The sequence below is a fragment of the Globicephala melas genome, chromosome 9 (genome assembly GCF_963455315.2).
Source record: "Globicephala melas chromosome 9, mGloMel1.2, whole genome shotgun sequence".
NCBI classification, from domain to species: domain Eukaryota; kingdom Metazoa; phylum Chordata; class Mammalia; order Artiodactyla; family Delphinidae; genus Globicephala; species Globicephala melas.
Genome location: NC_083322.1, coordinates 55,154,820 through 55,179,191, shown reverse-complemented (window position 1 = coordinate 55,179,191; position 24,372 = coordinate 55,154,820). Strand labels below are relative to the sequence as shown.

General features: G+C 33.3%; 1 protein-coding gene across 10 annotated transcripts in view; it reads right to left on the bottom strand.

Annotated features, from left to right (window-relative positions):
• Window positions 1-24,372, bottom strand: part of AKAP9 (A-kinase anchoring protein 9) — a 144,712-nt gene that overhangs the window by 19,564 nt on the left and 100,776 nt on the right. For 8 of the 10 annotated variants that reach the window (XM_060304571.1, XM_060304572.1, XM_060304577.1 and 5 more), the window contains 15 exons: window positions 20,867-21,029; window positions 19,854-20,066; window positions 16,993-17,225; window positions 15,946-16,065; window positions 14,198-14,374; window positions 13,214-13,318; window positions 8,675-8,827; window positions 8,121-8,300; window positions 6,051-7,100; window positions 4,140-4,280; window positions 3,160-3,648; window positions 2,679-2,742; window positions 2,468-2,589; window positions 1,707-1,898; window positions 1,258-1,446 (listed from right to left, as the gene is read on the bottom strand). In XM_060304571.1, the coding sequence (XP_060160554.1) occupies window positions 1,258-1,446; window positions 1,707-1,898; window positions 2,468-2,589; window positions 2,679-2,742; window positions 3,160-3,648; window positions 4,140-4,280; window positions 6,051-7,100; window positions 8,121-8,300; window positions 8,675-8,827; window positions 13,214-13,318; window positions 14,198-14,374; window positions 15,946-16,065; window positions 16,993-17,225; window positions 19,854-20,066; window positions 20,867-21,029 (3,591 nt within the window). The remainder of the gene's footprint in view (window positions 1-1,257; window positions 1,447-1,706; window positions 1,899-2,467; window positions 2,590-2,678; window positions 2,743-3,159; window positions 3,649-4,139; window positions 4,281-6,050; window positions 7,101-8,120; window positions 8,301-8,674; window positions 8,828-13,213; window positions 13,319-14,197; window positions 14,375-15,945; window positions 16,066-16,992; window positions 17,226-19,853; window positions 20,067-20,866; window positions 21,030-24,372) is intronic. The other 2 variants (XM_060304579.1, XM_060304578.1) reach the window with 2 other exon arrangements.

The window sequence follows — 24,372 nt, the reverse complement described above, 5'->3', positions numbered from 1 at the left end:
CTGAATTAGTGTTTTTTTTTGGATATATACCCAGGAGTGGAATGCTGGATCTGAATGAGCTTTCATAAGCAAATATCTGCCCATTTCACCAAAGTTTTTGAATTGATATAAAATTATTTATAGTATTCTATTACTTTTATATCTCAGCCATATCTTTAGTTATAATCCCATTTTTATTCTTAATTTTTTAAAAAGTGTGCTTTATCATTTTCCTTAACCTATTCTCCAGAAAAGTTTCTATTTTATTAACCTTTCAAAGAATCAACTTTCAAACGTGTTTATGTTCTCTACTGTACAAGCGTATGCATTTCACTAATTTCTTTTTTCCTTATTACAGTTGAGCCTCATTATTTGTGAATTACATATTTAAGAATTTGCCTACTCATTAAAATTTATCTGTAACCCTTAATTCAATACTTGCGGTGCTCTTAAGTTTACTCTCCTACATGTGCACACAACAGCAAAAAATTTAAATTGCCACATGTGCATGTTCCTAGCTGAAGTCGAACAAAGTGACACTCTGCCGCCTTCTTTCATCTCTTATACTATAAACAAGTGTCCTGTTTGCCATCTATTTAGTGCTGTATTTTTGATACTTTTGTGCTTTTTATTGGTGATTTTGCTGTTTAAAATGGTCCCCAAGCATAGATATGAAGTACTATCTAGTATGCCTAAGCATAAGAAGGCTGAAAGATACATTACAGAGAAAATGCATGTGTTAGAAAATCTTTGTTTAGGTTTAAGTTATAATGCTGTTGGCCATGAGTTCAATGTTAATGAGTCAACAATACATAGTAAATAGGGTGTCTTTAAACAGAAACACACATAAAACAAGATTCTGTATTGACTGGTTGACAAAAATGTCACCAGGTGCTCACAGAAGCCTACCCCCACCCCCCCATCTTATTTCCCCTGGTGGCAATAGCTCAACATTCACAGCAGCTTTATGGAATCTAACTACTGTAAATAATGAGAACTGATGGTATTTTATTCCTTCTATTTTCTTTGGACTTATTTTGTTACTCTTTTTCTAACTTCCCAAGTTGGATGATTAGCTCATTAATTTTTAGTCTTGCTTATTTTCTAACATAAGACAAAACATTTAAGGTAATAATTTTTCTCCTAAATATTCTTAGTGGTTCCTGTTAAAATTTTAACCTTCAGACTTACTCTAAAACTAATCAATAGCTCACTTTCTCATTACTATTAAAAAGCATTCTTTGTTTTAAAGTTTGAGTTAAAGTTTCATTTTGATACCTGTTCTTGTATTCTCTGTTCCAAACAGTTTAATAATTCAACTGCATCTCTAGTACCTAGAGCTGTCAGCTCAGTCTGAAATGCAGCTAGTAAAACACCGTGCTCCTTTAAGAAAACCTGCTGAAGAGCAAGCAGAAGTTCACCTCGCCAGTCAGAGGAGCTCTCATGAGATTGAGAACTATCATAAACCTATAAAAAACAAAAGTTAGTTTTCAAATAAGCATGTTTAAGAACTGTTCTAAAAATGCTACCTGTCTACTAACCAAAATTAGTATTAGAAGCCTAAGAGGATACAGATTTATTTTCAAGTGTGCAACTTGGGGCATTTAAAAGTATATAGAAATTCATGTGAAAATACATCATAAAAGACAACAATTTATTTTGTAAAGTGACTTATTATCGATAAAAATCATATAAAGCTCTTTAGATGCGTAATATTCTTTGAGTACCTTGGCTTCCCTTTGCATTTGCATTTTGGTAATCAAATCCTTAAGAGATGAGATTGTACTGAGGTAAGCTCTTCTCTCTTCTAGCCAAGATTCTGAAGCTTGCTGAACAGAATGGTCTTCTCCGTCACTACAGGGAGACTCAGTAAGAGAGAGCACCTGCATGCCTTCATTATGGACAGCTCTCAGTAATCCCTAGAAACCATAACCCAAAAGCCAGAATTAGGACATTTTTTCAAAGACTGCAAAGTCAGACACGGAAAGAGAAACAAATTTTAACATAGTTTTATCCCAGTTAGACTGATTTAGAAAAGCCACTGCAGAAAGGAAACACCAGCCTACCATTACTGAATGTCTTCTTCCTATGGAGGGGTAAGCCAATCCCAGAAGACAGCCTATGACTTTGTGTAGCTCTCATCTCTAAGTTCCACATTTACCTAATGTGCTCTTCCTGGATTTAATTATTAGACACTAATTTGACCAAAAGAAATATGTAGGAGATAAGCTCTAGTCTTTGAGACTGCTTTAATAATTTTGGCAAACAAAAATATTAGGAATAGAAATTTTAAAAAAATCTATTAAATATACTGTACTTTATTATCTGCAGAATACAGAAATAAAACTAGAGCCCCAAGGTTCCTTCTAGCTATGCAATTCTCTCTTCAGAGAGATCTTACTATAGTATAGATCTTCTATACTAACTTCTAATAAACTGCTATGTTCAATGTAGAAAGTTTTACTAAAAGATGTCTGCCTTTTAGTACCTTTATTTTCTTTGGAAATGAATCTGTTGAACTTTCACCTTCTTCGCCTCGGCCTTCTGATGCTGTGTCAAATCCCTGACTTTGTGTAAGATAAATTCCCTGACCCCAGTCTGATCCAGAATCTAAAATAAAGAAAACCATTGACTATTAAAGAGAAACAAACTCTTTTTAAACAAGTACTACACAAATTCTAGAAATTTATATAACTTACCACTGGAACATATTTCTCTACTTTGGTAAGCATCGGAATGTGTTAATTCAGGAACTGAGGAGCCCTAATCAGAAAAAAAAAAAAAAGAAGATAACATTTTTTGGCTTTAATAAAAACAGGATCCAATGAATAGTTTTATTCTTTTGTAATGCTGTCAAAAAAGAAAAAAACAAATATGTCACACCTTTCACAATAAATGAAATATCCATGGTTTACAGTAAGTCTTTAATTTTTTTCTTCATGGATATTACCATAATAATAAGAGACATTAATAAATTAAGGAAGGATAACATTGGGTTCTAAATCTGCACAGGAGCTTTGTGGAACATTATTATTTGACTCTACACAATGCAAAGATTTTAAATTGTAATTTTATCATAAAGAAGAGATTGCCCCAAATTTCTCTGTCTCTTTAAAAACATAAAATTCTGGGGAAAAAAATCATAGAATGTTGAAAAAACACATTATGAAAACCAAATACCTCTTTAGATCTCAGACACTGTATCACTGACTTCAAGGTACCACATTCCTCTGTCAGTAACTGAATAGCAACATAGTGATCTCTCTTTAAGGTTTCAGTTTCTGAAATATGTCTGGATTCCATATCCAGAATCTCAGCAGCATGTAGTTCTTGCATCTGCTCAATTTTTTCAGTAAACTGATTAATTACTTCAGTGACTTCCTCTGATGAACATTCACTCCGTAAATCAATTTGGATTCCTGCATTTCTAACAAGAATTTGTGGAGTCTGATTGCTGCTGTTGACCTTGAGAGTACCATCTGTCTGTGATGCAGAGCTTTTACCCACTTCTATAGGAAGTGGCTCTAACGTGCAGAACTTTCTGTTTTCTTGTACCTTGGTATTATCTTCTTTTTCTAAGAAGTAGGATAATTTCTCTTCTGCCTTTTTGAGTTGATCCCTAACTTGGCTTAAGTCTTTCTGGAGGAATGCCATATTTGTTTCTTTTACCTAAAACATAATGAATAGAACAGTAGAACATTCAGTTAAAAATGTCACATGTAGAATTTAGGGTAGAGAGGAGAGTGTAATTCATGCTAATATGTTCATTTTCCTCAGAATAACAGGAAAAACATTTCAGAAACACTCACAGTTTTCATCTATATTCACATATATGTATAGTCACAGATTACCACAGAAGTGAAATCATTTGATCAGCCTCTACTTTTGGTTCTCAGGGGATATACAGTACTCTTTAACATGCCTTTTTCCTCTTTCATTAACAGACTAGAGATTAAAAGCATCCCCCTAAAAAAGATTCCAAGGAAAACCAAACAAGAAAGATGACAGTAACGAAATTATATAATACCTTTTCATCAAATTTACAAAAGTTTTTTCCTAGCTGTTAAGTTATAGATCTGGGTTTGTTTTCATATAAGAGAATATACACTTTGAAATAAAATTAAGATAGGTAGAAATTGGAGCTATGTTACTTATTTTACCAAAAGCTCTTCTTGAAGTTCTTCTGCCTTCTCTTTATAACTGGCAAGTTCCTCTTTGGTAGCTGCTGACTCAGCTGTAAGAGTCTCAAATCGACCAAAAAATTCATTTTCTTCACTGGTATGAATCAGCTCAGTAGTTGTCTAAATGGCAGTGGAAAACATGAACACATTATTTTCAAAAAACAAAGCCAAGTTCAAGGTACTTGTGCATTCCAATAAAACTTTTTCAGGAAAGACTGCTTATCAGATAAAAGGGGTTAAAATGATCCATGTTCTTTCAACAAATAGGGAAACTCTTCACAAACATCATTTTATATTCTTTATTTTTTTGGCTGCATCGGGTCTTCACTGAGGCACACGGGATCTTCGCTGAGGCATGCGGGACCTTTCGGTGTGGCATGCGGACTTCTCTCTAGTTGTGGCGTGCGGGTTTTTTTTCTTTTTTTCTCTTCTCTAGCTGTGGAGTGCAGGTTCCAGGGTGCGTGGGCTCTGTAGTTGTGGTGCACAGGTTTAGTCGCCTCACGGCATGTAGGATTTTAGTTCCCCGACCAGGGATTGAACCCACATTCCCTGCATTGGAACGTGGATTCTTTACCACTGGACCACCGGGGAAGTCCCCATTTTATATTCTTGAGACAGTAAGAAAAGAATGATATTTCTGGGAATGAACGGTAAATCATGTCATTAGAACATATCCTAAAATTTTATAATTAATGAAAATAGTTTACCCATTCAAAAAAGTTTCATATTTATATCACTTTCCTCAAAAGATACCACGTGTTACTTTAGAAGTTTTATATATATGGAAAGTCACATTACTATTTTATTTATTTATTTTAAAATATTTATTTATTTTATTTTTGGCTGCGTCGGGTCTTAGTTGGGGCAGGCGGGATCTTCGTTGCAGCATGCAGGATCTTTTGTTGAGGCGCATGGGCTTCTCTCTAATTGTGGTACGTGGGCTCAGCAGTTGCAGCGTGCAGGCTCCAGAGCACATGGGCTCTGTAGTTGTGGCTCATGTGCTCAGTAGTTGCGACGTGCGGGTTTAGCTGCCCTGTGGCATGTGGGATCTTGGTTCCCCGACCAGGGTTCGAACCTGTGTCCCCTGAATTGGAAGGCGGATTCTTAACCACTGGACCACCAGGGAAGTCCCATCACATTACTATTTTAAATATCATTTACAGTAATTTATATAGTTCCAGTGAGCTAGGAGGAAAAAGCCTAGTAAATGGAAAGAACTGTTATCCTTTGCAAAATAAATATTTATAGAATCCTAATATATCAGTTAATTTCTGGTGTTCAGATAGGACTATACATTAACTTCTCAAAATAATAAATATATAAAGTGAGAATTTGAAAATTAAAGTCCTTTCACACCTGTCCTATCCTATGCTAAGAAATAACTGTGATTTCAGATCTTTACATAAGTAGACTTAAAGGGGTGAAAGGATGAAATCTATTATGAGGTATAAAATCTGCAAAAATGAATGACTTAAGACTCATACATTAATTCACTAGAACACTAATATATTTTGACATTTTCATTACTTAAAAGGAATGATGACCACTTAACACGCATGTTAGAGGAAAAAGGAAAAAACCCCCACAAATTCCAGAGGACATTTGCTATACTTAACATTTCCAAGTTTCTTCTGACTGCTCTACTTAATGACTATGGTAGTGAAATAAATATTGTGATTTTAAGACCACAAAATATAGCTTGTATCCATTGTTCTGGTGATAATAATGACTGTATGGAATGGTAATATTTTTTATAAAAACCCTTTATATATGAATCGCTAGATGTAAAGAACACTGTATTTAATAAATCAGCAGTAAGTTTAAGGAACAGGGAAAAGAGAGTTAGTTTCTTGGGGTATTTAAGTGGAAAAAAATCAAATACAAACTAACCTTGAGAACTTCAAAATCTCCTAGAGGGCTTCTTTTCCTTTCTTTGCTTCCCTTTTTTTTCTCATTGTCCTCCAATAGCTTCTGTAGCTCTAGTAGCGTCTTTTCTTTTTCCAAAGCATTTTTTTCTGCAGTTTCTACCTGCATTTCAACCACCTGGCTTTCTAACTCTGATATTCTCAAGGTCAGTGCTGACACATTTGACTCCACCTCATTTTCCGTTAGTTGGTTTAAATTCTGTGTATTTGTTCCTCCAGGTTCTGGTGAAACTGCTTGTTTATCTTGACAGAATTTTGCATATTCTTTAACTGCTTCGAGTTGGACCTGACTCACAAGAGCAGCAGCCACCTTTTCCTCAAGTATATTTTGCAGGTTTGCCATCTTCTTTTTCAGTGCTTCTTTTTCAGACTGGCCTTGCTCCTGCAGGTCCTTTATTTGTTTATGACATTGGGTAAGTTCTAAGTCCTTTGCACTCACAGTGCTCTCAAGTTGTAGCACCTGTGTTTGCAAACTGCTTATGGAAACTCTGCTGTTTTCTTCAAAAGATCTGAGGTAAGTCGGATTTTCTAGGGGTTTACGAGCACCCTCAGTAAGGACTACTTCTAGTCCAGGTTTGTTTCTGCTCAGATCATCTACAGCCATGTTAACACTTTTCTCTGGTATACTATGGATTTCTTCCATATTTTCACGTTCTCTCTTTAAGCTACATAATTCTTGTGTTAGCTGGTTCATTTTTAAATTGGTTTCTTTAAGTACACTTTTTGTCAAGGCCATTTCTTCATTAGTGGTTTCTACTTGCTTTTCCAAAGCCAGTTTTTCAGCTATTACTATATCCAACTGATGTTTTAAACTATCTGCTTCTTCTGGGAGAGAATTAGTAACCACCGATGTCTTCTGTTCAATATTTGCCAATTCCTGTTGAAGCTTTTCAATCACTTCATTGAGCTGCTCAATTTCTTCTTCTCTATTTTTCTTCACACGTTCTTGATCACTCATCAAACATTCTATCTGGGTTTCAAGATCCCTTATTAGTTCATTTTTTTCTTCAATAACCTATTAGTTAACAAAAAAGTAACATATACAATAAATATGTATTTATATTTAGGGAATTTTATTTTATTTTAGGGCAGGATCTTAAAGTGTTGATCACACACTCAAAAATAATTTACTTCTCAGACATCCTAAATTAATTTTAATATAGACCAACAGTCCTCCATCACATCAAACAAGGACCTTATTTAGAACATCATTCAGAAAGTCATTAAACATAAAGTAATTTAGGCATTTAATAGATGATTTCCTATACGTAAAATAGTCAATATCAATACAATCTAATTGAAAAGGATGCAGTATTGAAATATAACAGTCTATAACAGGATAAAGTACTGAAATAAAAGTCTAAAACAGTGCTCAAATGTCATTATCTTATTTAGCTCACACAAAACAGAAGAATTTTTAATAGATTTGGTTAGAGTCATATGATGAAATCTGAGTCACCAGAGACTCCCTATAAAACATCAAAAATCTTTGACAATGTTAGGAAGGGATAAACATATACATAGCTTGTTAAACCAGTATGTCTTATTAAATTAAAATTAATGGGTAAAAGAGAATTAAAGTTTTACTTGGTTTTTATATTCACAAAGAAACTGAAAAATAACCATCTTGCCCTTTAAAATTCTAGCTTAGCCACTATGGAAAACAGTATGGAGGTTCCTTAAAAAACTGAAAACAGAGCTACTATATGATCCAGCAATCCTACTCCCGGGCATGTATCCACAAAAGACAAAAACTCTAATTTGAAAAGATACATGCACCCCAATGTTCATAGCAGCACAAATTACTATACATAAAATAGATAAAGAACAAAAATTTACTTTATAACACAGGGAACTCTGTTTAATATTTTGTAATGACCTATAATGGAAAATAATCTGGAAAAAAAAAAAACCTAGATCACTTTGCTGTACACCTGAAACTAACACAATACTGTAAATCAACTATACTTCAATAAAAAATAAAAATAAAATTCTAGTTTAAATAATTTCATGTAATAATTTTAAATTAGTGTACCTTGTTATCTGTTGTAATTTTAAGTTGATGCTGAAGTTTCGTAATTTGCTCATTCAATTGGTCAATTTCTACCTCTTTTTCCTGCATTATTTGAGCAAATTTCCCAAATAGTACATGTTGGTCCTGGGTAGAGATAGGATCAGCTTGCTTTATGGCAAATCCCAGTTTCTCCATTTCATCCTAGGAACAAAAATAACCATCCCAGTTGGATAGGGCATTACACGTGATTTTCGGAACATTCTGTCAATTAAGTCTTACCAAGCTATAGCATCTAAAACATACAAATGAAAAAAAAAATCAGAGCTATTATATAATTATTGTAAATCAATAATTCTTAAAATGTTTTGATAAAGGTCTCCAAAATTTTTCATTTCTGATGAATTCAAATGTTTATGTTGGCTTGAAGATAAATTCCATGCAAATCCATCTGCAGCTAATGTTCCTCTTTTAAGTATTATTTAGCGGCTGGATTTAGCAAATGCTTAATACTACAACTACTACACAAGACAAAAACAATGAATTATTTAGAGGCAAAGTTTTCCTTAAGTAATTACCTTAAATAATTTGTTTTCTTGTTCAAGTTCTTGTAGGCGGGTAGTAGATTCCTTTTTCTGTATTTCTAATTGCATATGTAGTTGCTGGACTTCTTCATTCTTATTTTCCAGTTCTTCTCTGAACTGTTCTAACTGTTCTTCTAAGTTTGTGATCTTTGATACCAAAATTATCAAAAGGAAAGAGAAAAAACTGTTCATACAAATGTTTATTTGTCAAGAGAGAATGAAAAGTGCTGTATTGGCTCTATAGTATATATGCTTAAAACACGTGAGCCATGAGAATAAAGGAAAGGGGTTTCTCTAAGCCAGATGTAACTGTGTGGTTTCTAGACATTTTCAAACTAAACACCTTTAAACCATCCTGCCCAAAGCAAAGACGAGACCTTCAGAGGAAGGATACAAGGAGCCATTTCCTACCTAAAATTATCCTCTGATAAAGCATAAAAGAGTCATGGGAGGAAGGAAAAGAGTCCACATTTTAGATCTTATTTTATGTTAAATTAATTGCTATTAAAAATGCTCAAGAAAGCTGTAGAATTAGGTCAGTTATTTTAGCCACCAAGTGAGATTAGCTCAATTTAGTCCATATCAATACTTAACCCAATGAAAGGTTTGGCAGCCACATGCCTTATTTGAGCAGAAGGAAGCAGAGGTAGATGCTAAGAGCAAGAGACCCTTAGGTCTGAAATAACAGAAACTTAAAGAGTAAGTTACTAAAACCATTTTAGGAGAAAATTAGAGTGTTCCTATATGTAGGACAACTGAAATTCAGCTCATTTCTGAGCACAGATTACCACTAATGGTAAAGCAACTGCTCTTTGATGGCTATGTAGAGACTGAAACTAATGATGAATATTAAGAGTTTGGTTTAATATTTGGGTTTGGTTGAGGAGAGGAACAGTCATTTAGCTCAATGCTTTGTAGCTTCTTAATACATTTTTAATGAATGGATTTTCAAATGTGTATTTACCTATGATCAAAATTGCTGCATTAAAAGCAACCTAAGACACAAGAGCAGCATTTAGTGGCAGCTGGCTCAGAAAGTACATATAAAACATTTATTACCTTAGAACTTGAAAGGGAGCATATTCTGATTACACACCGATACGTAATCAGAATCATATCTTAGCATTAGCAAGACAAAGACCTTCAGAATCATTTAGCCTAATATTTCATTAATAGAAATCATACTGATGTTAGTAACAATAGCCATCATTTATAGACAATTTACTGTTAGGCACTGCATAAGATGCTTTATATGTATTATTTTTTAAAAAACCCTATAACAACTTTATGAGATCTTTACTAGGATTATCTCCATTTCAGAGATGAGGAAGGGGGTCACTGAGAGAGGAGCACCTTGACCTGCAGTCACAAGGCCAGTATGTGGAAGCCAGTTTTTGAACCTCAGGAGTTTACCTCTGGAAGCTTACATTCTTAACTATCATTTATCCTGCTTCTAATAACTAATGTCTAAGACATATTTAAATAATTTTCTTTAACACTGATATTAAACTCAGTAGGCACACCTTAAATATAGTTAGTAGATGTGCATATATAATTATCAGGTTAGTTTGCTGAAAATTGTGATGATTATATCTTCTTCAAAGTTACCTAATATAATGGTATTTACACTTATCCCTATCTTCTATGACTACGTTTGATGACAAGGTATTATTTCAACACATACATAGATATTTAAGTTCAAAATTACTGCCCTTGCCCTGCCTCACCTGATACTTATTTTCTTTTTTGATAAAACAGTTTATGGTCAAATTCTTAGCCTTAATATTCAAAGAGTGGTCCCTGGAGCAGAAGTGGCCTCACCTGGGAACATGTTAGAAGCACAGATTCTCAAGCCCCACCCCAGACCTACTGAATCAGATTCTTCATTTTAACAAGATCCCCACGGGATTCATATGCACATTAAAGTTTGAGAAGCACTGGTCTAAAGCACTAACATTCCCATCACAAGTAGCTGAACTTGAGGCATCAAAACAGAGACTTCAATTCCCAAAATGACACTGTAAGGCATTCTCTTCTCTTACTCAGCAGTTGCAGTCCCTGGCTGTCTTATTACTGAGTCTATGACAACCAAAAACCAGAAAAATATTATTAAGGTCTAAAAATAGAATGGTAGCTTTCTGGTTTAACCTTGTTCTATTTTGCTACCAAATGATATCTAGATTGTTTGGATTACATTAATTTGCACGTATTTGTGTTTTAAGTATTCTTCTCTTTCAAATGTGTGTGTGTGTGTGTGTGTGTGTGTATGTATGTATATGTGTGTATACATATCCTAGTTAGATAGGAGATTCCTTGAAGATCGGTACTGGTTTTACAATTGGACAGTGGTGTTTTACAATTGGACAGTGGTGTTCTACACATAGGAGTTCAATAAATGTTGAATGACAGTCTATAATACTTCTCACCAACAGGGCAAAACATGCCCGGATGTTTTGGCAGTATAGCATCACAGGGCTCCAGAATCAGAGAAATCGAGGAGGAATTCTTGTTTAACCACTTACTGTGTGACTATGAGCAAGTTCCTTAACCTCTCTTAAGATCTGGTTTACTCATGTATAAAGTGGAAATATCAATAGAACCTATCCTCAGGGAGACTGCAAGGGTTAATGACATAAGATGTTTAAAATACTTAGCACTTTCTAGCACAGACTTCAACAAAGTTAACTATTATTATTTACTATTGCCATTTGTAAGCCAGATCTCTTTAACTCTATAAAGAGCTAAAACCACCTTCACAGAGCTAAAACCTAACTGAAGGCATCTTTTTCTTAAAGAAATTCTTCCTTCTATTTCTCTCCACATTATTCTCCTTCTCTTATACATCCTGAAATTCCTATCTTCTAAGGTTTTCTTCTCTTTCTATTCATTTTGAATTTCTAAATACTGTAATAAACTTTAAAACAAAGTTTTACACAAACAGGCTATGAGAGTAGTAGGAAGTATCTCAGATATAATGACACATAGACATCTTATGTTTATACTATCAGATATCTGAAAACATTTGCCTAGTACAGGAGAGAATGCTTAAGAAGTTATTTCCATTAAAAGATATATGTTTCAATTTTACATTCCTATCTTTCAGTCTCCAGTTACTGAGTGAGTGGGTTCTGACAGAATACTTGTCACTGTTATTCAAACGTGAATAACAGTGACAAGTATTAGTAGACCAACGTTAGCCATCAGTTTAATTCTTTACTCATTCAACATGGCTGCCTCTGTTTCATCTGTAAAAACTGGGAGCTGGTTGACAGAAGCTCTCTAAGGCCTCTTGTAGTTCCAACAACTATGAGTCTAAGTAAATAGTAGGCAGTTATTGGATACTTACTTCAAGAAATTAAGGCGTTAAGTAGCATTAAATAAAATTCAAATGACAATAAAAATATAAAATTAGTAAACTTAATCAGTTACCCATAATCAATTATCATTGCCTTTGCAACCAGTTTTGGAGTTCCATTTTTTTAGAAAGCAGACAGTTTATTTGATTATTTAGTGTAAGGTAAATCTTTAAATGTTAATTCTTTCCGAAACACACAGAAGTGGTTACGTATCAACAAAAATGTTCTCTGTCTCTCACATAAAAGCCAAAAAACAAAATAAATACGAATCTCTTAGATAAACATTAGTCAGTACTACATGAAAATGAGAAAATAATTTTCTCATGGAAATGATCATTTCCATTAGTCATTTATATAGATGACTTTTTTCTCCTCCAAACTACAAGCTCTCCAAGCTATAGTTTTAGCTGACATCTAAATCATTCTTCTATTTTTCAAAGCACTCATTAACATTAATATACTGTTTACATTCAATAAGTATTTCTTAAAATACATCAAATGTCCTGATAAAATTATATGGAAAGAGATAAAAATGTAATTAAAAATTTTAAAACATTTAAAATATGATATAGCTAGACGACACAGAGTACAATATGCTTTAGAAAAACTAATGGTAGACAAAGGTTTAAATAATTAGGAACTGGAAATTACTGTTTCAAAAGTGCATTTTCTGGTTTTTTTTTTTTTTGGAAAGGGAGGGAGTAGAAAAACATAAAAGAACTTTATAGAATTACTTTATTATTAATCTTTTGTTTTAAGAACATGTTTAGCACACTGTAAAAAGGCACTGTTATCTCCCAGGGCAATACAACTTAAAAAAAACCAAAACCCACAGCAAAGTAGCAGTAATTCAAAGCCTATGGTAAGGTCAAGAGGAAGATACTGCCTTGGGTCCAAACCCTACTATCTCTCTGCACTCTCCTCTTCACTGAATTCATACCTACCAAACCAGCCACCTTTTCCGTCCTCAAAACTTCCTCCCATGTCCAAGCGTTTTTACTTGTCCCCTCTTCTTCATTCCAGTTTATTTGTTCAAATGTTTACTGTCTTCCAAGTTCAACTTAGGCAATAAGCTAAGAAACTCTAAACTTTAGTTTTAGACCATAAACTTCATTCTAATCAAATGATATTTTCTAAAATAATTCAAGCCACACTTTGTCATTAAAAATAAACTTACCTCTTTTTCCTTTCTGTCTATGGCATCTCGCTCAGCCTGCAACTGTATTTCTAGAGACAATTCCGCTTTAGCTTCTACAGATCCAAACTGTCTTCGGTCCTCTACCTTTAAATATATAAGAATTTTCTCAAAATTTCAGACATTAAATCCTGACTATCCATTTTAATTGGAGAAGCAGCAATTCTATTTCTCCAATTAGAAGTAGATAATCTATATTAGTGAATGATCAAAAGTTACAACATTCAGTCTTGAATGCATCTTATACAAATTAAGACAGGAATTGCTTGACAATCTTAAAATTCATTTCTCAGACAAAATGAAGGCTATCCCCTCAACTGCTCCCCTCCCAATTTCCTTATCCTGCTCTTCTTTCATTCATCTTTGCTTTCTGTAGCATAACAGGAACAGATCTCATTGCTTCTTAGTTTGGGGTAAAGCATCAGCCTAAACTGGTGCTTACAGCTTTTTCACTTTGCTATTATTTTAGAATCACAAACTTACTGCTGGTTAAAAGGGTAATTAATTCTTCTGGTTTAATTAATCTTTCTTTATCAGGACTCATATGCAAGGAACATTTGGAGATAAGAATAAACAGAAATGGTTATGATGTCAATGAAGACATCAAGATATATACACTATGCAATAATATCAACAAAGCATCATCAGTGATTTTTTTAATTAAACTGATGTTCGGGGCTTCCCTGGTGGCACCGTGGTTGAGAGTCCGCCTGCCGATGCAGGGGACACGGGTTCGTGCCCTGGTCTGGGAGGATCCCACATGCTGCGGAGCAGCTAGCCCCGTGAGCCACAACTACAGAGCCTGCACGTCCGGAACCTGTGCTCCGCAACGGGAGAAGCCACAACAGTGAGAGGCCCGCGTACCGCAAACAAAAACAAAAACAAAAACAAAAACTGATGTTCATGTAACTAAGAGTAATCCGTACTAAAACACTTGATAAAATTAACCAAAAGAAAATGTCACACCTTTTGAAAACTGTCCGTACTCATGAGTAAGGCTTGCTCCAATTCCCTTACTCTGAACTCCAGTTTCTCAATTTCTTCATTACGCTCCTGTATATCCCTCTGAAGCTGCTCTTTAGAGAGCAAAAGCTCACTGCACTTGTCCGTTTTTTCTTTCAGATGATTTGTTAACTGTTCAACCTGGAAATATAATAAGCAAAAACTGTAATGTTAAAAAAATGTAAGCATGTTAATAATATATCTATCCTCATTTCAAAAAGGATTTTTAGACGCTATGCTAATTTTATTTTTGATAAGGATAGTGCTATTGTCTCCCACTACAGCAACGTTTTCTGAGTTGATACATCTAAGCAGTACTAGTAAAAGAGAAATAATATTGCTTTCACCAAACCTTTTAAAAAAGTTCTCTTAAGACTAACAGTTTCTCTAGCTAGGAGGAGCAACAATACATTTTTGAATAATGTTGAATTACAAGCTCAAATGGCACAGCCACACCAAAACCTAATAAAGAAAACAAGTTTACACAGTACTGACTTAACATTTATATGTAAGATAAGATGACCTAAAAAACTTTCATGGATTATGTTTGTCTTTCCACAAATGGTTATATCGATACATATAATAATACAATGGTTCTAAATACCCCAGGGATGGGAGGAAATTGAGGACCTTAGTACAGTCACTTGGAAAGCTTTGCAGCCTACAGATTCCACCAGCCCAGAACAGAGGTGAGAATACCAGGTGCTGAGAGGGATTTGTGCACCCTGAAAGTTTCCCTAAGTGATTCTGATACGCAGCACCATTCAAGTGAATGGCTCTGTGATGGAAGGATACAGTAAGGATCAATAAGATAGCTTGTGAAATTAGTTCCAATCAAGTGAAGAGAGAAAGCTTATTTAAAAAAAAGAAACGTGATGGTAAGAAAAAAAGGAATTCTACCTTGTTTCAGTGAGATACTTTCAGGAAATTATCTAAAAATGGCACTTATTCCTCAAAACATTAGAAGAAATGCAAGCTTACCTACAATTACAGGTTCAAGGATGACAGTAATAAAGCCTGAGGAGAAACTTTAACAATAGAAGGTGGACTAAGTTTGAAGTGAGGTCAAAGGAAAAGACAGTAAAGGAGGTATAGCAAAATGGCACAATATACTGTTACAGTTAGATTTTTTTTTTTTGATCCTGAAAAAATCAGAAGCTGGGGACTCAGATCTGGCAAAGTAAGGAGAAAACAAACGGATCAATGATTTGGAAGAAAATCAAATACACACATCCTTCTTAGTTTCTTGAAGTTTCATGAATGAGGCGGCTCACTCTTTTAAAATATAAGAAAACAAATAGTAGGAAATGACAGGAAGTTCTAGAGCTTAAATATTCTTTTGAGTGTTAACGAACACACAGTTACTTTTCAAAATCTAAAAAGGTCAGGAACAAGATGAATAACTATAAACTCTGTGGGGATTGATAACTTTTCTACTGCTCCAATAGATAAGGCTGTTCTACATCAGTTTCCTTCTATTAAATGAGAATGTAAATAACATTTTACTACAATGAGTTTATCGGTATTTTATACTTCTTTGGAATTTTTAGGGTTTCAAGAACCTTCTCATATTGAAGTAATATTTAAGTTTCTGATTTTGAAGATTTATATACAATAGAAAGAAGTCCTTTTAAGTTTTTTATTATATGCATCTTATTTTACACATAATATACAAATTATTGTATGGTAGACAGTATCAGTAAAATTCTTACCTCTCTAGTTTGATGTTCACTGATAGGCTGGAATCGAGGTACGACCTTAAGTTGCTGTTCTAGTTTCTGTATTTCCTGTTGGAATACATCTCTCTCGTGTTCTCTATCAATGGCTTGCTCCTGAAGTTTAATAATAATAGTAACTGAAGAAATAACATTTATTGAAGCTATTATTTCCCTTACTTCCCTTTAATTGTAGGCACAGTTTTGTTTGAAGACGAACAACTGATGATCACGGGAATACCCCAAACCAAAAAGGTTTAAAAAGATAACATTTGTTGTATGGTACATAACCTATTACGGCTCTTCAACAAAAATTTAAGCATTTAAATGTAATCTGAAGCACAACACTTTTAAAAATTCAAGTAATGTTAAACACAGAATGAAATAAATATGTTCTTCTTAAAATGAATTTACTTTTTTGGAAGAAAGGAGGAATTCCACTATTAATTTAGTCATTAAACAAAAAAAAGTAGAACAAATTGTGTAGTAAATCAATTTCTTTCATTTTAATCTAGGTTTTACACCTAAAATTATAAAATGTATAAGAATCTTATTCTATGATCTGTGAAGATAACACACGGCTTAAATGAAATCCCAAGGAAGAAAATCCATGTGAAATTAGAGACTTAACATCTTTTTGGAAGAGAGTAATGACAGCATGACAACTGTTCCAGTCCTTTGCTTCCAGGGCACACTTGTTACCTGGGTTAAACATTGGTGGCCAATTAGCTTTTAGGATCCTAACTTGCTTTGGCTATTGGTTAAGAAAAAGACTAGGACAAACTTCTTAACTATGAATTTGGAAAGGCTAACTGGTAGGGCTTACTCATAATCTGCCTGTACTGCTTTTAATTCTGAAAGCTGCACAATAAAAATTACTAGAATTTTTAATCGAAATAGTACTTTTCAATTAATTAGTAGATGACACATATAGATGGAAATATTAGAATTTAAGAGTCCCTCCATAATTTAAAATCCACAACCTAGAAGAGCAGCAAGTAGCATTCCACTGAGAAAATTAATATTAATGTTGAGAATACTTACATCTAAAAATTTTCTCATTTTTTCTAACTGCTTTTCCAGTGCTTGGTTTTGCTGTCTTAAATCCATTAGTTCGGCATTTTTTTCCTGTTCCAGCTCTATAAATCTACTGACTTGTTCCTCAACATCTATTTCTAGAGCTTTCACTTGTTTTTGAAGGTCATCGCGTACTTTTTCAGCTTGACACTGTACCTCTAGTTTTTCCTTCATCAGTTTTTCTGTCTCCTGTAGTAATTCTGTTTATAAGTGAAAAAATATACTACATTAAATCACAATTAATGAATGATGTTATGATAGTGAAACCACCCATAACTGTATTCAAATTTTAACTTCATGAAATAAAGGAGACGAGTTTTACTTCAAACACATGTAAAAAAGGAAAATATTCTTATGAAAATATCAAAATAACATATTCCTATATAAGTAAGCAAGCTAGTATCAATAAAATTGTACAGAATTAACAGAAAGAATATGTCCTGTCACTAAAAACAATATTTTTGTGAAAAGAGCATAGTAAATGACCCCCTCAAAATCCACTTTCACTATAAGGAAAAGAGCAAAGTCTAACCAAATTCAAGCACAGAAAGAACTCACCTCAGGCAAAAATCAATTCATTTAAACCCATAAAGTCATTTTTATATGCATACACAATACACACAGAGATCAAATACTTTAAACCTTTAACCAAGGCAAGTAAGAGTTATTACAGAAAAGAAACAGAACTAGAATCAGAATTTCCTGTTAGCCTTACTCCTTATTAGAGCCACATTCCTGACTTAGTCTTGCATGCTCACATGTATGTGTATCACGGAAAAATTGACAAGTACGAGAGGTGTGGTGTGGTGCTTAAGAGCAAAGACTGTGGGTTCACATCCTAACTGCCACTTGTCTCTGCAACACTTAACATGATGTCCTTCAATTTCCTTATATGTAAACTGGGGACAGTAACAGTACTGATCTCTAAGAGTTATTGAGGAATCAAATGAGTTAATATATGTGAAGAACAGTGCCTAGACTATGGTAAGCACTACATATAAGTGTTAGCCATTATTATTAATATTAATCATATAATAATAAATTACATATAGCAAAGTAGAACAATTCTCTAATGAAGAAAATGGAAGGAATATAACTCTAGAGTCTTTACACTAACTGGTCTGTCAACACTGTACCCAGGATTAGAAATCTACAGAAAACAGCTTTCCTTTTAAAACAATACTGATTTAGATGTTAATATAAAAGTTAATCAATCAGAAAGTCTCTTTATTAAATTTCACTGACCCTATTGATACCATCATCTTACATACTTCCTGATTTAGAACAGAGTATTTTGAAAACTCATAGGCTGTAAGAGTTTAATATATTTGTTAAAGAAAAAAACTTTTAATAAACCAACGTTTTCTTTAAAAAACTGAAATGGTCTTAAGCTCTGTGGAATAATAGATATAAGAAGATGATGGTCACTATGAATCTCAGTTGTTAATTCCAAATATAAATATGTATTTTTATTGTAAGAAGAGTTTTTCTGTTGTTAAAGAGAAAAACTGTAAGTATGAAACAAAACAGCAAAATTAGAGATATGTTAGTTGGTTGAAAAATCCAAGGGTCACCCAATGGCCATGCAATTGTATAAACACACCTGCTCCAGGTGCTGCATCGACTGCAGCATCTACTAGTCCTATTAGGAAAGAAAAAACACACACACAGAACAAAAATATGATAATTTACATGTTTTCTATTTCCTAAAATAGAAACATACACAAAAGAATTAGAAGTAAAAGTTGAAACCACTGATTATTACCATTGGTAACATTTTCAGATGTATCAGTATTTCTTAAACATTTTTCATGTATCATACATATACTTTCCACATTAAAAATTCCAACCCTAAACCTGTGCTAAACAGATTTGAGCAACCAGAAAAACTTCACCATATTACAAAAAGGTATGTTGTATCTCTAAATTGATAAAATTCAATTAGTAAAACTACACATTTATAATCTGACTGCATGTGTAACATAAAAGTGAGAAGATATGATTAAAAGGATTTAAAGTTCCACTGTTACAAAGACTGACATTTATTTTTTTTTTACCACCGAACAAACTTTAAGATGTTACCTAATGTCTCATTTAAGAAAAAATTAAAGGTTATTTGTAAACTTATTTATTCTTTGAAGTCCTGCTTATATTAAACTAGATGTCAGCCTGCTTCTAACAGCCAGTGACCTGTTCAATCTATTACCTTGCAGGCTGAAATCCACCTCACCTGCTTACTACTAGGGCAGGTCAGTGCTCTTATTTAGTTAATGCAAGTATACATTTTGCTGCCTTTCTGCAATTAAAAGAACTAAATCTGGGCTTCTCTGGTGGCGCAGTGGTTGAGAGTCCGCCTGCCGATGCAGGGGACACGGGTTCGTGCCTTGGTCCGGGAAGCTCCCACATGCTGCGGAGCGGTTGGGCCGGTGAGCCATGGCCGCTGAGCCATGGCCGCTGAGCCTGTGCGTCCGGAGCCTGTGCTCCACAAAGGGAGAGGCCACAACAGTGAGAGGCCTGCGTATTGCAAAAAAAAGAACTAAATCTTACACAGTTTAAAAAATATCCTGTCTCATTATATGCAGCTTTCTCTTTAGGCAGAAGTTTGAGGATAAATGAAGAATTATCTTTTTCTGTCAAAATATGCCAAAGGAGAAAGAAAACAAATTTGATTCCACACGGTTGGCTAATAAGACAATTACCAATAAGGTAGATTTTCTCATTATTTTTCAATCCCTATATAAAATATATAAATAATGGCACTGAAAAGGGGGAAAAAAGTCATCTTGAACTTTTCAGGAATGTTTCATATAAAGTCTAAAAATACATACGCTGTTCAACTGGGCCTGCCTCAGCTTTCATAGCTTCCTTCTGCCTCGACAGTAATTCTCTTTCTTCTTGGATCTGTTGTTGCTCTGCTTCTAATTCTTGTAATCTATTACCTGCACATAACAACTCCTGCTCAAGACGATCTATTATATCAATTTTTTCCTGAATTTGCCTTTCAAAAAGCGTTTTTTCATCTGCATAGCCATCAATGACACCTACAAAATAAAATTAACAAGGAATGTAATTATTATTTCAAATTTTACCATTATATTTATATAAATAATAAAAGGTGTTCTGTTAGCAAATTTTAAATCATTCCAACCTATGAAGTCTTGAATGAATTTGCTGCTGATGATAGCAGTAACTATGGTATGTTCAATACAGCCTTTTCTTATTAAATATGTGTCTAAATAAGAAATTCCTCTGAATTTTCTGTTATGCTAATGTATCACATCATGTAGGTATAACACACTTTATTAAACGGATATAAATAGATAGATTCCTGGAAAGCTTAATATAAATCAGATGCTTGGGAACTGAATCACATTTTAAATATACTTGAGAAAGTTGATATTTTAAGTGATTCTAGAAGGCCAACACCCACAACAGCATGGTAAGATATAAACAGCATGGAGCTTTACAGGCTTAAAGCCTGGAATCACGATTTAGTGGTGACTGAACAATTTATTAGCACCTCTTTGCTCCAGTCTCCTCATCTTTAAATTATAACAGTTGTCTTATGGTGGGATTATGGTAACAATTCACTATCGTTCATTTCTGCATTTTCTAAAATTTTAAATACTTTCTATAATTCTACTAAGTACTTTTTAAAATTAAAAATATATATATAGTTTTAAAAACTGCTTAGAGGAATTCTGAAGACAAACTATAACTACTTTTCAATGGGCATTTGAAATTAAAAGTAGACTGGTGGCTTCCAAACCTGGCTTGCACCACAATTTATTTTTAGACTTGAAATTTCTCCACCCTCAGTTGCCAATGGCAGGGTGCTCACCCTCAGCCTTACTGAGCTCCACAGCCAGCTGTTCTCTGGCCCTGCACTCCTCATGAAGGCGCTCTCGCAGTTCTTCTTGGCACTTAAGGGACTCTGTCACTTCTTGTTTCTGTCTAAATGACTCACGCATCAATTCTGTCTGTGTAACTTTCGCATGTTCCAGCTAAACAAAGAGGGAAAGTAGATGTGAAGGAAGACAAAGTGTTAAGAATACCAGTGTCATTCCCTATTAAAGTTTAAAAAAAAAAAAAAGAAATTTAACTGAAAATAAAGATATACTGTTGAATTGTAGTCATTTAATATTTCTAGTGCATGCTAGTACTAGTAGGTAGGGTAAATCAGTAGATAAGTAGATTAGCTGTGTACAACTTTCCATAAGATATGTATTCTAACTTTATTGAACAAAAAAAAAAGCTTCTTTTGAAAATAAACCACTTTACATCACTAGATCTATATGCTATCATATGAAAAGACATATAAAATTAATAATACACAGGTTCTTTTTGTATTTGGTAAAGAATTTTATGTAACTACGTGTTCTATGATAGGCTTTATGTTTTCTGTATTTAACACTTATTGACTGCGACTCCTGCTGTACACTGTGGGGAACTAATAATAAATGATTAATGCAATGCCATCAATGAATAAAATCATAGTGGCACAACAAAATGAAGTTTAACCCATATTTTAACTAAAAGCTTTATACTTCTGTCCATTTGTGAAACATCTACAAGACTCTGAATATTCAGTTTATTTTCAAAACCTTAGACTATAGACACATTATCTATAAACACAGCCTCCTTAAAATGCTGTTATTGGCATATACTGACCACATTCTTAAACAATTTTTAAGATGACAGTCAAGTACGGGCTCAAGGCCAAAGCGCTCAAAAACAGTGATCACTGTTATCAGCTGCATGAAATTGCAGAAAAGCACTATCTCTGCTTTAGTTTTCTGGGCTTCTTACTGCTAGCACCTGCTTTATCTGTTTTTATTAAAACAACTACATGGGGAAAAACTGAGCACAAATGTTTCTGGTATTTAATATTAAAACCATTACATTTAAAAAAACTTTACCATAGCATTTTAAAATTTACCATAGCAAATAGATTTTAGAGTTACTAAGTAAAGCTTTTTGTGGTACCATTTTGTGGTTGGATAAATCAGTATCTCACATATCTATTGTGCAATTATTCTTGTTTTAATATGATGTTTTAAATATCATTCACAACCCATTACTTGAAAATAATATGCATACACATTTAAGATTCATAATGGAAAATTAAGCATGTATTTTAATCACAAAATATTTCCTAAAATATCTGTAATAATATGTTGTTACCTCAACAGAGATAAAACTTTATATATATTTTTACTTTTGACTGGCAAAAGACTATTTTCCTTTAAATGTGGATAACCAGTATACATTAATTTTTAAAATTAAAAAATGACCATAAAATATGAACTAATTTATAAAAAGCCTTGCTCCTGAACTTAGTCACAGCCTATATTTAAAAAATAAATCAATTGCTTTCACATGTACATATGTAATTTTTTTCCTGTACATTGTAAAATGGTTGCTTGAAATATATGAAATCTCTAAAAGAGTTCATAGCTCTAACTAATTAGGATATGAGTTTTTTTTTTCCTTTTTCAAATTTACTGTACAAATACAACAATGCACTTACAACAAAATAAACACTTGCTTTAGATAAGAAAAATAAGTCGGCTTCTATATATCCGACAAGATCTAAACCTGCTTTAAGATGCATTTAAATATTACTATGAAACCACAAGAAATAACTTCAGTTTTACAAAGTAAAACAAAAAAGCTGGGACTCAAATAGAGTAGATCTAGGAAACAAATTTCACTTATTATAGAAGATGGCACCCACATTTATTGGAATAAGAGATTCCTTCAAATATTTATTTAAATACATTATACTTAAAAAACCTCTTCCATCCAGTTAAGGTACAGTTTATTCCTAATATTTATATAATACCTATAACCTAATACTGAATAATGTGAAATATATAAAAATATCATATTCAATATTTTCACATAATTTAATAAACTTACTACATTAAAAGTATGTATCATTAGTAAATAATCTGTCATTTTAATATAAAAGCTTTAGGGGAGGTAACAAAACTATTCTGAAAGCATCTGTCTTGTTAAATACTAGCTAGTACATATAAATAAAGCCATAAAAGTCACAAAAAGTGGCAAATAACATACTAACTTGTAGTGAATCATTCACAACATTTAAGTGTCAAATGAACCTGAAATACTAACTATGCTAAATACCCTTAACACTGCTTATAACATACATTTCACATAAAAAGCAGAAAAAGGAATTTCCTCATAGGATTAGTAGGCATATTAAAAATAAGCTCCTTAGGGAGTTAGCAAGAAAACTGAAATAAGAATCCAGGTTTCCTTTCCGGAACTACAGGCAATATGCCATATGACTGTAAACATTTCCTAATTGGCTCAATGACAATTCACTTAGCTGTTTTAGGTATGACAATGCCTATTCCTTCAAATATAATCATTCCATTTTTACTCAGCATTGGCATCATAAACATGTAGAAGTAAGATTCTTAAGGACAAGCAGGATCTTTTTAAACAGCTTGCCTGGTATGGGAGAACTGAAATATTATCTCATTCTGCTTTCTGGAATGAAAAACGTAGCCAAGTTGGGGCTTGTGGACAAAATTTAGCCCTTCAATACATTAATCATTACAGGATGAATGAGTAGTAACACACCAAACAAGAAGAAAACAAGATTCTATTCCATTTACCCTTACCAAAGACACTTAAAGTTCATTTCTCATTACAGTTTTAAACTAAATGTATAAGAAACTGAAAGCATAAAATAAAACTATAAAAAACCAAATTTTTATACTTACTGAATAAGGAGGGGTAGGCAGGGAAATTTTGGAAATAAGCTTTAATATATGCCCATTTCTTTTATGAATAAAATGAAAAATAGAAGTATTAACAATTACTGAGTTATTTTCATCCAAATGTTCACATAGAGGAAAAGGATGTGGTAAAGGCACCCGAGATTCAACCTCATAAATGTCTTCATCTTGTTCTTCCAACCACGAGCCACTAAGTTTGACAGTTGCCAAATGGGTCCTGTAAGAATCCATTCTAGAAGCTGTAGCTGCTAATTTTCCTCACTTGCTGTACCAATATTCCACTACACTAAAAAAGTTCTGTTTAGTTTATCCAGATATACCACAGCAGTATGAAAATTTCTCCTTAGCACTATCAAACATTATAAAATTAATTCATACAACTAAACGACAAAAGAAAAAACCCAGAAATCTAAAAAGAACTAGATCTCCATAAAAAAAAACAGAACAAAAACAAAAAAACAAAACTAAAAGCAAGCAAACACGTTTTTAATTAGAATAATTACTAAACTGTTGAAGAATGGAAGAATAAAAATATAAATATCTAATTAGCTAAGCAATAAAACTGCCTCCGGCATCA